The sequence below is a fragment of the Bombina bombina genome, chromosome 11 (genome assembly GCF_027579735.1).
Source record: "Bombina bombina isolate aBomBom1 chromosome 11, aBomBom1.pri, whole genome shotgun sequence".
Lineage (NCBI taxonomy): Eukaryota > Metazoa > Chordata > Amphibia > Anura > Bombinatoridae > Bombina > Bombina bombina.
In genome coordinates this window covers 185678141-185691901 of record NC_069509.1, presented here as the reverse complement: position 1 = coordinate 185691901, position 13761 = coordinate 185678141, and the positions used below count along the sequence as shown (strand labels likewise).

Genomic DNA, 13761 nt, shown 5'->3' with positions numbered 1-13761 from the left:
ACTAATTAGAGTAAGCCCAAGTTACAAACTTATGTAAATATCCACTGATTGTTTTACTATGTTTATTGGCACATTAATTGATTTTTATATAATTTGCTAACCATACTTGATGAAAATTGGTTTCTATTGTTCTATATATTTTCCATATGAGTTTACCCCTGCCCTACCCTTCGGACAATCTCTGTTCTATAAGTTTAAAATGTAAACATAGCACTACCTGCTTTATAGAAGACCTGTGTTTTGTGCTTCCCTACCTACAGGCAAGCTGCCAGCCTCAAACTACAGTACTCAGTTTGGTTACTTAGGAATCCCCATTCCACACTAAGACCTATGATTTGGTTCTAATACTTGAGATACCTCCATCATATAGTTAAATACTTACCTTCTCCATATCAGGTCATATTCTGGACCCTTTTAGAACATTACCCCTATATTCCCCTCTATTATTTGTTTTGATTCCCTTTTAAGAGTTAAGATATAACATAGGCCCATAAGTGACCCTTAAATTCAGTGGGGAAAATACCTTCATTATATATGTTATTCTCTAGTATAAAGGGGTATATACGACTCAGTTTTATACTATAATGGAAAAAATGAGGTTTCAATTTTGCGTTGAAAAGAAGGGCAACACTTGTTGTTGTCCAGGTATAAACATTACTCTATATATGGTTTGATTGAGTTGACCGCTTTCATACTGTGCAGTTATATAGGATATGTCATCTGTGCTTTGAAATGTCTGCTCTGCAACTTGTCTGTAATGTTTTGTTTTATCTCTTTATTCCTCAAAAAAAAAAAAAAATAATAATAATAGCAACGTTTTGGGTTAAAAACAAACCCTTATTCATGCTAGCTGAACACATCTGGGGAGCCAATGAAAAACAGCATACGTGTGTGTTGCCAACCTATCTGCGGCCACAGCATCGCAATGGAGACATGTCGGACAGATAAACCCTAAACTTAAACAAGCAGTGGGAGTTGGTTGAAGCAGTGGAGAACCCTGATGTTGAAGAGAGTTGAAACCGCAATGCTCTTGAGACCTTCCTCCATCAAACTCTTTACTTATTAATGCCTACCCATACCCTTACTATGTTGTGGACTACCTATGTTAGCATTGTTTAATATACCTGTGACTGATTGATTTTTTTGTTCATTGTTTCTTGTGCTGTTCGCTCAATACTATGGGAACTAATCTAGCTTTAAATAAGGTTTGTATTGAGATCCTCATAGCCACACCACATCTGGGAATGGTCTGGACCGCAATATTTTATACTGCCCGCTCTCCTTTTAGAATTATACAACTAGTTTCTAGACACCTCATCGTGCTTTTGTTTAATTTTTAAATAGGTCTTTATACTACCTTAAATTGTTTAGTAGCACAAGACGAGGTTTATTATAATTGACCAGTTCATGTGGTTACAACTGAATTTGTTTAAAGAGTTATCTTTTTTTTATATACTTATCCCACTCTCTATCTACTCTATTGTTCCCCTATATGGATGTTCATAACCAAGTTATGACTATATTGACTCACCTCTATAATAGGATTTTCAGTTTTCATAATGATGTACTTAGTACAACACAAGGTTTATCATTCTTAAATTCATATTAAGACTACAACTGATACTGTTTTACATGTAGGGGTACCAGGGCAGGTATAGAATAACTTTCAATTATCACTGGTCTCCTACTTTGTTTTGACAGATGGTGGTTAATAGACTAGTTTCTAGATTATTTTAGTACATAGTTTATGTTAGTATCACGTTAAGTTACTTTACTAAGTTTCACAAGTACTATCTTCATATCAGATGACACTGTTAATTTGTTCACATATATGTTTCCAGTTATGATGATTATGCAGTAAGCCATGTGGTTTGGAGCTCTATGTATTTAGTAATATTCTCCTTTATACTAGGACCCATCTTAGTGCACTCCATACACTAACTGAGAGAGACCATACATAATCTCACTTGGCAGACTTGTAACTAGCTAGTACAGCCATTACATAAGATAATACCGCTAGCACATTATCTGTTTAGGAGGATTTCAATACTTGCAACCTTAAAATGTTAGACAAGTCATGAACCTAACTTCTCCTTTCCAACCCAATATTGGCTTTGCCATCCCTGTTCTGTGCTTTACTAAAGATCATATTAATAGAGCTCTTTTCACTGGTGGACCCCCACTGTTGAATGATATTATTTACTATGTAGGTGGCTATATGTATGTGTATGGACCAGAGATATAGTACTGTATTATTTATACCTACTTGTTAGATAGGTAAGATCCTAACTATAGTATCTGTTATGCAATATATTGTTAAGTCTGCAATAGTTATGATACTAACCTGTAATATATATAAAGCTCTGATCCCCTTAGTCTTCATAGGATTTGCTTAGTCGGATAGACGTACCTTCCATTTCTTTAAGGACTTGTACCCTAGTAGATACCAAGAAGAGTGGTAATCTCCCGTGACAGCAGGATATAGTGCTATATATGCTCAAGACATCTGTCGCCGTAGCAGCTAATCTCTTATATTTATCATACCTAACATTTATAGTGGTGTGCTATTAGGTCTGAGGCTGGGACCTCAGAGTATTATTACCTATCATATATGGCTTAATACAAGATAACATTAACTGTGAAATATTTCAGTTGCGGCACATCATATGGAGCATTATTCACAAGGCCTAGTTGATAATAGAACGCCGTTACATCTAAGGCTCTTCATATCTATCATATGTAACAGAGCAGTCCTATTTCATTTCTCTGCTAGATTAAGGTTCAGCAGCTTGCAACTTCCATAATGTCCCTCACTTTATGATGTCCCTTATATTTTATACAACTATGTAAGAAATTGGGCTCATAATTAAGCAACTATAACTTACTACATAATTCTACTTTTACAGGGAGTGCAGAATTATTAGGCAAATGAGTATTTTGACCACATCATCCTCTTTATGCATGTTGACTTACTCCAAGCTGTATAGGCTCGAAAGCCTACTACCAATTAAGCATATTAGGTGATGTGCATCTCTAATGACATCAACACCCTATATCAGGTGTGCATAATTATTAGGCAACTTCCTTTCCTTTGGCAAAATGGGTCAAATGAAGGACTTGACAGGCTCAGAAAAGTCAAAAATAGTGAGATATCTTGCAGAGGGATGCAGCACTCTTAAAATTGCAAAGTTTCTGAAGCGTGATCATCGAACAATCAAGCGTTTCATTCAAAATAGTCAACAGGGTCGCAAGAAGCGTGTGGAAAAACCAAGGCGCAAAATAACTGCCCATGAACTGAGAAAAGTCAAGCGTGCAGCTGCCAAGATGCCACTTGCCACCAGTTTGGCCATATTTCATAGCTGCAACATCACTGGAGTGCCCAAAAGCACAAGGTGTGCAATACTCAGAGACATGGCCGAGGTAAAAAAGGCTGAAAGACGACCACCACTGAACAAGACACACAAGCTGAAACGTCAAGACTGGGCCAAGAAATATCTCAAGACTGATTTTTCTAAGGTTTTATGGACTGATGAAATGAGAGTGAGTCTTGATGGGCCAGATGGATGGGCCCGTGGCTGGATTGGTAAAGGGCAGAGAGCTCCAGTCCGACTCAGACACCAGCAAGGTGGAGGTGGAGTACTGGTTTGGGCTGGTATCATCAAAGATGAGCTTGTGGGGCCTTTTCGGGTTGAGGATGGAGAAAAGCTCAACTCCCAGTCCTACTGCCAGTTTCTGGAAGACACCTTCTTCAAGCAGTGGTACAGGAAGAAGTCTGCATCCTTCAAGAAAAACATGATTTTCATAGAGGACAATGCTCCATCACACGCGTCCAAGTACTCCACAGCGTGGCTGGCAAGAAAGGGTATAAAAGAAGAAAATCTAATGACATGGCCTCCTTGTTCACCTGATCTGAACCCCATTGAGAACCTGTAGTCCATCATCAAATGTGAGATTTACAAGGAGGGAAAACAGTACACCTCTCTGAACAGTGTCTGGGAGGCTGTGGTTGCTGCTGCACGCAATGTTGATGGTGAACAGATCAAAACACTGACAGAATCCATGGATGGCAGGCTTTTGAGTGTCCTTGCAAAGAAAGGTGGCTATATTGGTCACTGATTTGTTTTTGTTTTGTTTTTGAATGTCAGAAATGTATATTTGTGAATGTTGAGATGTTATATTGGTTTCACTGGTAAAAATAAATAATTGAAATGGGTATATATTTGTTTTTTGTTAAGTTGCCTAATAATTATGCACAGTAATAGTCACCTGCACACACAGATATCCCCCTAAAATAGCTATAACTAAAAACAAACTAAAAACTACTTCCAAAACTATTCAGCTTTGATATTAATGAGTTTTTTTGGTTCATTGAGAACATGGTTGTTGTTCAATAATAAAATTAATCCTCAAAAATACAACTTGCCTAATAATTCTGCACTCCCTGTATATTTAACTTTTTGCTACACCAAATATCCCTTCATTACCCCCACACCATCTATCTACCTCTACTCTTGAATAAATCATTGTTAAAAATAGCTATCCCCCCCTTCCAAGGTTAAAAGATTGCATAAGATATGCTTATTCTTACCCAACAGTCTATATATCTCACATATTTAATATTGATGTCTGCCTTGGACTTCTCTTCACATTTTAGTATATAACCCCTCTAAGAAGCATTAACTTGCATATCTAGCCTAAATCACCCCATGGAATACTATAACTTAAGTGCCCATAAATCTTAAGCATTCCAATGTCATATGGCTCTTACCGATATTTTGTCTTATAACTGCCCCTCCGATAATAATTTTTGATGTTCAACCATTTTTCACATGAAACTCTTTTATATGGCTCCGCCTTTCCCCCCATTTAATAAGCGGTGCATGCCCGCTGAAATTCCCCCTCCCACATAATATTATGACCTTTAAAGCTCATAAGGTTATATGCTATCCTTAGGCCCAAAAGAGGCCGCAGATCTGGCTACCATATGTTATCTCATTCCCATGTAGCTAATGGGCCCATGAGTGGCCTTTTAACTAGTCAGCCAGTTATGCTATTATATCCACAAAATTAGAGGTTTGAGAAGCTTATTTGCTGTCAGGCATTGTTGTATTCTCTTCATGTTTTTTGACTTCTATTACTTTTTTATATTTGACAATGTTTATTGACAAATGATTTATGTGCATTTATTGTTGCAAACTTATCATTGTATGTTGTTTTTCTTAACGCATAACCTCAATAAAAAATTATTAAACAAAAAAAAACAGCATACGTGTGTATTCACCAATCACCAGCTAGCTCCCAGTAGTGTAGGATATGCACATTTTAATTTTTTAACAAACAATACTAAGATAACAAAGTGAATTTGAAAAGAAAAGTGATTTTGAAAGTATCTTAAAATGACATGCTGTGTCTGACTCATGCAAATTTAATTTTTACTTTGCACAAGGACAAACATACCTGGCCTTTAGGATCTGACAGCAGAGCAGAGAGGGAGTGTGGACGCGGCCGTTGCGGGGGGCATGGCTGGGCAGAGTGGTCGTGACGATGGGGCGTGGCCGGTGGAAGTACCATGATGGGGCTGGACGGGAATGGGTCGGGTGGGCGGGATTGGGCATAGCCTAAGAGAGCGCAAAAGAGGGGGGAGAGAGAGCGAGCAAAAGAGAGGGGGGAGAAATAGTGCAAAAGAGAGGGAGGGGAGATAGCAAAAGAGAGTGGGAGAAAGAGAGCAAAATAGAGGGGAGAGAGAGCAAAATAGAGGGGAGAGAGAGCAAAAGAGAGGGGGGGGAGAGAGAGCGCAAAGGTGAGCGGGGGAGAGAGCAAGAGAGGGGGGGAGAGAGCAAAAGAGAGGGGGAGAGAGCGCAAAAGAGAGGGGGAGAGAGCGCAAAAGAGAGGGGAGAGAGCGCAAAAGAGAGGGGAGAGAGAGAGCACGCTTAAAAGAAAGGGGAAAGAGAGAGCAAAAGAGAGGGGGGAGAGCACAAAAGAGAGGGGAGAGAGCGCAAAAGAGAGGGGAGAGAGAGAGCGCGTTTAAAAGAGAGGGGAGAGAGAGAGCGCGTTTAAAAGAAAGGGGAAAGAGAGAGCAAAAGAGAGGGGGGAGAGAAATAGCAAAAGAGAGGGGGGAGAGAAATAGCAAAAGAGAGGGGGGAGAGAGATAGCAAAAGAGAGGGGGGAGAGAGATAGCAAAAGAGAGGGGGGAGAGAGATAGCAAAAGAGAGGGGGAGAGAGAGCGCACATAAGAGAGGGGGGAGAGAGAGAGCACATAAGAGAGGGGGGAGAGAGAGAGCACATAAGAGGGGGGAGAGAGAGAGCACATAAGAGAGGGGGGAGAGAGAGAGCACATAAGAGGGGGGGAGAGAGAGAGCACATAAGAGAGGGGGGAGAGAGAGAGCACATAAGAGAGGGGGGTTAGAGAGAGATAGCAAAAGACAGGGGGAGACAGAGAGAGAGAGCGCAAGGGGTGGGACCACTGTACTACAAAAAATGGCCTGTGTACATGGGCTTTAGGACTGGTAATCAATAAATACATTAGAAATAGACAATGCAAAAGCACTTAGTTTCAATTTCACAAGTAGGTTTTTTTCGGACAAATTTTAGTTAGTTTTGTTTTGTTTGCCACTGCATCATATGACAGCGATCAGCCAATCACAAAATGCATATACGTATGTTCTGTGAATCTTGCACATGCTCAGTAGGATACGTCTTTGTATCCCTTTTGTGTTTACATATATTTTCCTTTCTTATAGCTGGCTAAACCATTCAGGATCTACTTTTAAAGAGCCATGAAACACATTTTTTTTATTTCATGATTTGTACAGAGTGTTCTGATAAATTGCTCATCACAAAACGTTTCAGCCGTTATTGTCTCATGAGATTGTTTAAATTTAAGAAAAAACAAAAACTGTCTGCTATTTGCTACATGTTACTTCTACCAGGTAGCCGCTTACATTTAAATAACGTTAAAGGGACAGTCTAGTCAAAATTTAACTTTCATGATTCAGATAGGGAATGCAATTTTAAACAACTTACCAATTTACTTTTATCATCAAATTAGTTTTGTACTCTTAGTTGAAAGCTAAACCTAGGTAGGCTTGTATGCTAATTTCTAGAGATGTGCAGCCAAGAAATTTTAGATTAGGATGAAATTTTTATTCCGAATATTCAGAAAAAATTGTTTCCCCAAATATTACTTAGGAGTCAGCATTGATTGGCTAAAATGCAAGTCTGTCAAACGAACTGAAATAAGGGGGCAGTCTGCAGAGGCTTAGATACAAGGTAATCACAGAGGTAAAAAGTATATTAATATAACTGAGATAAGGAGCAGTCTGCAGAGGATTAGATACAAGGTAATCACAGAGGTAAAAAGTATATTAATATAACTGAGATAAGAAGCAGTCTGTAGAGGCTTAGATACAAGGTAATCACAGAGGTAAAAAGTATATTAATATAACTGAGATAAGGAGCAGTCTGCAGAGGCTTAGATACAGGGTAATCACAAAGGTAAAAAGTGTATTAATATAACTGAGATAAGGAGCAGTCTGCAGAGGCTTAGATACAAGGTAATCACAGAGGTAAAAAGTATATTAATATAACTGAGATAAGGAGCAGTCTGCAGAGGCTTACATACAAGGTAATCACAGAGGTAAAAAGTATATTCATATAACTGAGATAAGGAGCAGTCTGCAGAGGCTTAGATACAAGGTAATCACAGAGGTAAAAAGTATATTAATATAACTGAGATAAGGAGCAGTCTGCAGAGGCTTAGATACAAGGTAATCACACAGGTAAAAAGTATATTAATATAACTGAGATAAGGAGCAGTCTGCAGAGGATTAGATACAAGGTAATCACACAGGTAAAAAGTATATTAATATAACCGTGTTTGTTATGCAAAACTGGGGAATGAGTAATAAAAGTTAATATCTATCTTTTTAAACAATAAAACATCTGGAGTAGACTGTCCCTTTTAAGTAGTGTGCTACAAGCCAGCAGCAATACAAAAAAAGTTTAAACAATTCCAACAAAATTCCTGTTTTTCTCTACAATTTCTTATAGCTGGCTAAACCATTCAGGATCCACTTTTAAAAGGAACATGAAACACATTTTTTTTTCTTTCATGATTCAGATAGCGCATATAAAGTTTAAATAACTTTCCAATTTACTTCTATTATCAATTTTGCTTCATTCTTTTTGTATCCTTTATAGAAGCAGCATTTCACTACTGGGAGCTAGCTAAACACATTGAGTAAACCAATCATAAGAAGTATATTTATGCTACCAGCAATCAGCATCTAACTCCCAGCTCCTGATCGATGACAAATCCGGCTTCATCCAATCATTGTGTGTCCCATTTGCCGTCCAGCTCGTGGGACACGCAACGATTGGATGAAGCTGGATTCGTCATCAATCAGCAAAATAAAGTATGAGATGCGGGCAGAGGAATGGCACAATGTTTACTATGACTAAATGGTAAATATTTTACAAATGAAGCGTCCTTAAAAAAATGAATTAAAGTGCCCTTGTTTTTAAGAATAATTTTATATACTGTGCACTACATTGCTAACATTTAAAATCACTTTAAGTTCTACAATATTAACGTAAAAAAAAATACTGATAATAGCCTATTGTAAGGAACAAAAATAAAGTATAATTCTAGCCTTTTTTGTGCCAGTACTATAGTGTTAAACACTATTAGTAAAAATGAAATCATGTGATCATCTATGAGATCAGATCATGGGGGACTACCTATACTGCCCACCAGGCCGATTCTTCACTTCATCAATGGGGAAAGCTGCTGACCGCTGTATATTGTAGGGCATTCAGTGTCGTCCTAACGGCGTTAAAGCCCAGTGTTCTTAGGCATGGAACATCCAAGCAGCAGGAAGGGGTTAGAAGGACCTTTATTTCCTTACATCAGGGGGTCCAAGGGAATACAGACAATGTTTTGGACCGGCTATAGATCCTTACAGGTCTGAAATGTCTGTAGTGCCTTGACACGTCCCTGTACGCCTCAGCTCGCCTGTGGCGGGGCGAAATTACCCGCAGGTATTCGGCATTGCACACAAGCTCAATTTTGCGCTCGCATGCAATCCCGTCCCCTGCCCACGCACAGCCAATCACGCGCGGGCAGGAGCTGTCAATCTCCTCGGTCGGACTCCACCGAGGAGATTGAATTTCGCCAGTTTAGAGGTGGCGAAGAGCTTAGGGAAGCAGCGGTCTGGTGACCGCTGCTTGATAAATCACGGCGAGCAAGTTCTTGTGAGAACTTGCATCCATAGGGGCTTGATAAATCGAGCCCATAGTGTGTATTGTTTTCCAAATTGTAATTGAAATGATCAGTTTGAATGTAAACAACTTATGGGAAGATCATTTGCACATAGAACTTGTTTTAACACATAAAACAGATTAAAATGCAAAACCTTGAAATTTTTTTGTGATTTAATAATTATTGTCTTTGATTCAGATCAATGTTCATTATTTTATCTTTTAGACAATATGAATGTTTCAATTAAATCTTCTAAACCTAAATAATAAATATACACAGATCAGGTAGCGTTGCATATATTTTACCTGATGTCTGTTGTTAAAGGGACACTGAACCCAAAAAAATTATTTCATGATTCAGATAGAGCATGCAATTTTAAGCAACTTTCTAATTTACTCCTATTATCAATTTTTATTTGTTCTCTTGCTATCTTTATTTGAAAAAGAAGGCATCTAAGCTTTTTTTGGGGAGTTCAGTACTCTGGACAGCACTTTTTTATTGGTGGATGAATTTATCCACCAATCAGCAAGAACAACCCAGGTTGTTCACCAAAAATGGGCCGGCATCTAAACTTACATTCTTGCATTTCAAATAAAGATACCAAGAGAATGAAGAAAATTTGATATTAGGAGTAAATTAGAAAGTTGCTTAAAATGTCATGCTCTATCTGAATCACGAAAGAAAAAAATTGGGTTCAGTGTCCCTTTAAGGTTTTTGGTTCAACACCAGTTGGTCAGTTTTATAAAAGTATTTGATTTTTGAAAAAGCATGAAAATTTATAAAACATTTGGTGAATTTCCGTGAATACCAAAGTTCAAAATTAAACTTTCATGTTTCAGGTAGAGCAGCAATTTAAACAACTTTCCAATTAACTTCCGTTTACACTGCTGCCAGGGACGGAACTACAGGGGGTGCAGAGGTCGCAATTGCGACTGGGGGGGCCCAGCTTAAAAAAAAATGTTTTTAATAAAAAACGTTGACCTGCCACTGCCTGCACTGATGATATGCGAGTGTCACATGATGCTTCACTAGTGTCTCTGACTACAGGGGTTAGTGTTTCTGTTTTACCCATTGGTGTTTATGTGAGTATGTATGTATGTATGTGACTGTATGTGTGTGTATGTATGTGACTTTGTGTGTATTTATTCATGTATGTGTGTATGTGTATGTTTGTGGAACCAGCAAATTACAGACCTTGTTACTACAGCATGGGAGGGGGGGCAGGGGTAAACTGTGTCAGTCTATACAGTACCACTATATACAGTACGGGGGGGCTGGACCATGTCACAGGCTACTGTGGTCACTTTATAAAGTACTGGAGCAGGTAGGGTCAGGCCAGCCATCTCACCGGCAGATTACAGACTGTGTCACTGACTCACTATATACAGTACTGGTGGGTTAAACAGTGTCACTATATACAGTAATAGGGGGTCAGATCATCTCACAGACTGTGGGCACAGGGTACCTCCTTTTGCAGACATGTAATCTGATTCACATTTTTTTTCTGTGTTAAATGTTAAAAATATATATATATATATATATATATGTATCAAATTCACTTTTTTTGGGTGGGGTGGGCCCTTCTTAGATTCTTGCACCTGGGCCCTGTGGTTTCTAGTTACGACTCTGACTGCTGCTATAGAGTACTAGAGACACACGTGCACACTCCTGAGCTCTTATGAGCCTACCTTGTTTTACTCTTCAATAAAAAAAAAATAACAAGAGAACCAAGCAAATTAGATGATAGAAGTAAATTGGAAAGTTGTTTAAAATTGCTGCTCTGCCTGAAACATGAAAGTTTAATTTTGACTTTACTCTCCCTTTAAGTCTTTTTAACCAATCCATGAAAATGATCAGATCAATCACTAAATCCATTATACAGAAAAACAGTAGTAAGGAGACAAATTAGCTGGCTGGTAAGATTTCTTATAGTTCATGTTCAGTACCTTCCTATCTATATAGAACACAAGCTGTACGTAATACAAATAAGGGGATTACATTAATCTCATGAAAAATGTTGATGGGTCGTGTCTAATATTCCTATTTCATTAAAGGGACATGAAACCCAAATTATTTTTATCAGGCTTCAGATCATACAGTTAAAAAAAAAAAGAACTTTACAATTTAGTTCTATTATCAAATGTTCTTAATTTTCTGGGTACCCTTTGTTGAAAAAGCAGCAATGCAGTACTGGGTGCTAGCTGAACACTGGTGAGCAAATGACGAGGCATACTGTATATGTGCAGCCACCAATCAGCAGCTAGCTCCTAGTAATGCATTGCTGCGCCTGAGCCTACCTAGGTATTCTACAAAGGATAGAGAACGAAGCAAAGTAGGCAATAGAGTTAAACTGTATGTTGTTTTGTATCGCTACAGTTTTTGGGCTTATTTAACAGAGGGGCAGATTCCGTGCAAAATGTGCAAGTTGATTTGGCGCAGCTTCCAAGGCATACAACACCTCCCCCTTCCAATTCCAGTCCTGTCCCAACTGTCTCACACAGCTTTTTGTCATATTGTCAAATTTATGGTTGTTCCAATTCATTAGGAAACCCTTTTTTTTGCTATTGTTCAGACCTTGCAGCACTTTATGAATTTTGGGGGAGGTACTAAAAGCTTCATTTTCAATTTTCTCTTTAAAGAACCCAATTTGTAAAAACTTACCAGCATGGAGAGAAATCATCGGCTTATTTTACTGAGCATTGTATTGTAAAGTTAGTGCTATCCTACACATAAAACGGATCGGTGAACTCAACTCCCAAGGTAACAATTGTCTTTAAAACAACCCTCGAGAGGCCTCATAATTCTGGAGTGGCATCTTAAAGAATCTAGCCAGACCAGAGAGCTTTAGAGAATTGGGCCCTAAGTACTGACCTTTGTGTATATATATTGAGAAATAAGATATGGTACTGTGAGAGATAAGTTGAGGATGTTGTGTATATGGTGATCATATGAAGTCTGCTTTCCCTAAAAGCTCATCCTGTTCTGACTGGGTTGTAGTTTCTATGACAAAACCAGCTATTTCACATACAAAAATAAACAGAGCAATTTTCCTGTACATTTTATACTTCGCAGCTGGTATAAGAAGTAATTGAAAATTACTTTTACAGCACACTCTTAAAAAACAAACAAAAAACTTCACATTTACTTATATTATTCAATATATTTTGTTCTCTGTATCATATGTTGACACGTAGCCCCCGTTCCATAAGAGCATACTAAGGTAGTCTAAGGCCTGTGCACTACATGACACAAGAAGGAACAACAATAATTAAACCTGCAAGTCATTTATTTAAATTTACCAAACAACAGAATAAATTTATCTGTGTCCAAAACATGCCCAAAAACGCGTTGTAAAATACAATTTATCAGAAGTGCTGTAACGCTGTAGCTGACGGAGGGTTTCATGTTTGTTGGTCTCCAGTTTCAGACAAAGTTTTCACATCTTCCACTGGGATAAAGATGTCTCTTCTCTTGCCCCAAAATGTCAAATGGGAAACTTTCAAGATGGTGCCATCTGCATTTAAATACATCATCCCTACGATTCTCCGGAGATAATAGCTGAAGAAGTAAAGCATCACACCAGCAAATAGCGCGGTGCCGGTGCAATATACGGTGAAGGAATATGTGACCTGTCCTTGTAAGAAGTAATAATATATAGGGGGGAGGAAAAGGAAGGTCAGGGTTGTTTGCAGTAGCTTAAGTCTGGATAGAGATCTACAGAACTGTATTCCTGGGACCCTGTAGATTAACGGAACTTCTCGCTACTCTCGTGCTGTGAGGGAGGCGCAGAGACCACATGACCTGCTTGTAGCCACCGCGGGGTCCAGTTTGCTTGTAGGAAATAAACAGGTGCGGATTTTCCGTGCCCTAGTAACAGGGGTAACTTACTGCATCCTGTAAATCTTGTGCTGCAGAACATCTGTAAATTCCGTAAGGGCAGGTGAGAACGTAACGATCTGAGCAACACAGACATCACGCCAGACTGGTGCCAAGTTATATTCTCTAGAGAGAAAAACAGACCCTGAGATGAGCAATAAGCGAAGATTCTGTACCTAAAACACTGGCTAAAGGCACTAAAGGTGTCGCCCAGAGGCAAAACTTTTTATTTAGTTCTGCAAAGCTACAAATAATGTTGCAACAACACTGTCTGCCAAGAGTAATAAAGACACGTGCACACTCCTGAGCTCTTATGAGCCTACCTAGTTTTACTCTTCAATAAAAGATACCAAGAGGACGAATCAAATTTGAATCCAAAGTAAATTGGGAAGTTGTTTAAATTGGCATGCTCTCTCTGAATCATGAAAGTTTAATTTTGACTTTACTATCCCTTTAATTGTTCTCTTCAAACAGTGCTTCGCTCTGGCCTGTGTTAACAAAAACTTAGAGCAACTAAAGTACAGCGCTGTTTTGAAGAGAGCAGCCTGATTTGGAGCAATGAGGCAAAGCGAAAACGCTAACAGTCCCTGCATGTGCCCTGATCTTTCTGCGATGACATCTCAGGT

The 13761-nt window shown here is 38.7% G+C and overlaps 1 protein-coding gene across 1 annotated transcript in view; it reads right to left on the bottom strand.

Annotated features, from left to right (window-relative positions):
- Nucleotides 1-12544: 12544 nt before the first annotated feature.
- The window catches only part of TMEM186 (transmembrane protein 186), a 3467-nt gene continuing 2250 nt past the window's right edge, over nucleotides 12545-13761 (bottom strand). Inside the window, 3 exon segments of the mRNA XM_053694269.1 lie at nucleotides 12545-12601; nucleotides 12603-12671; nucleotides 12673-13020. Of these exon segments, the coding sequence (XP_053550244.1) occupies nucleotides 12545-12601; nucleotides 12603-12671; nucleotides 12673-13020 (474 nt within the window).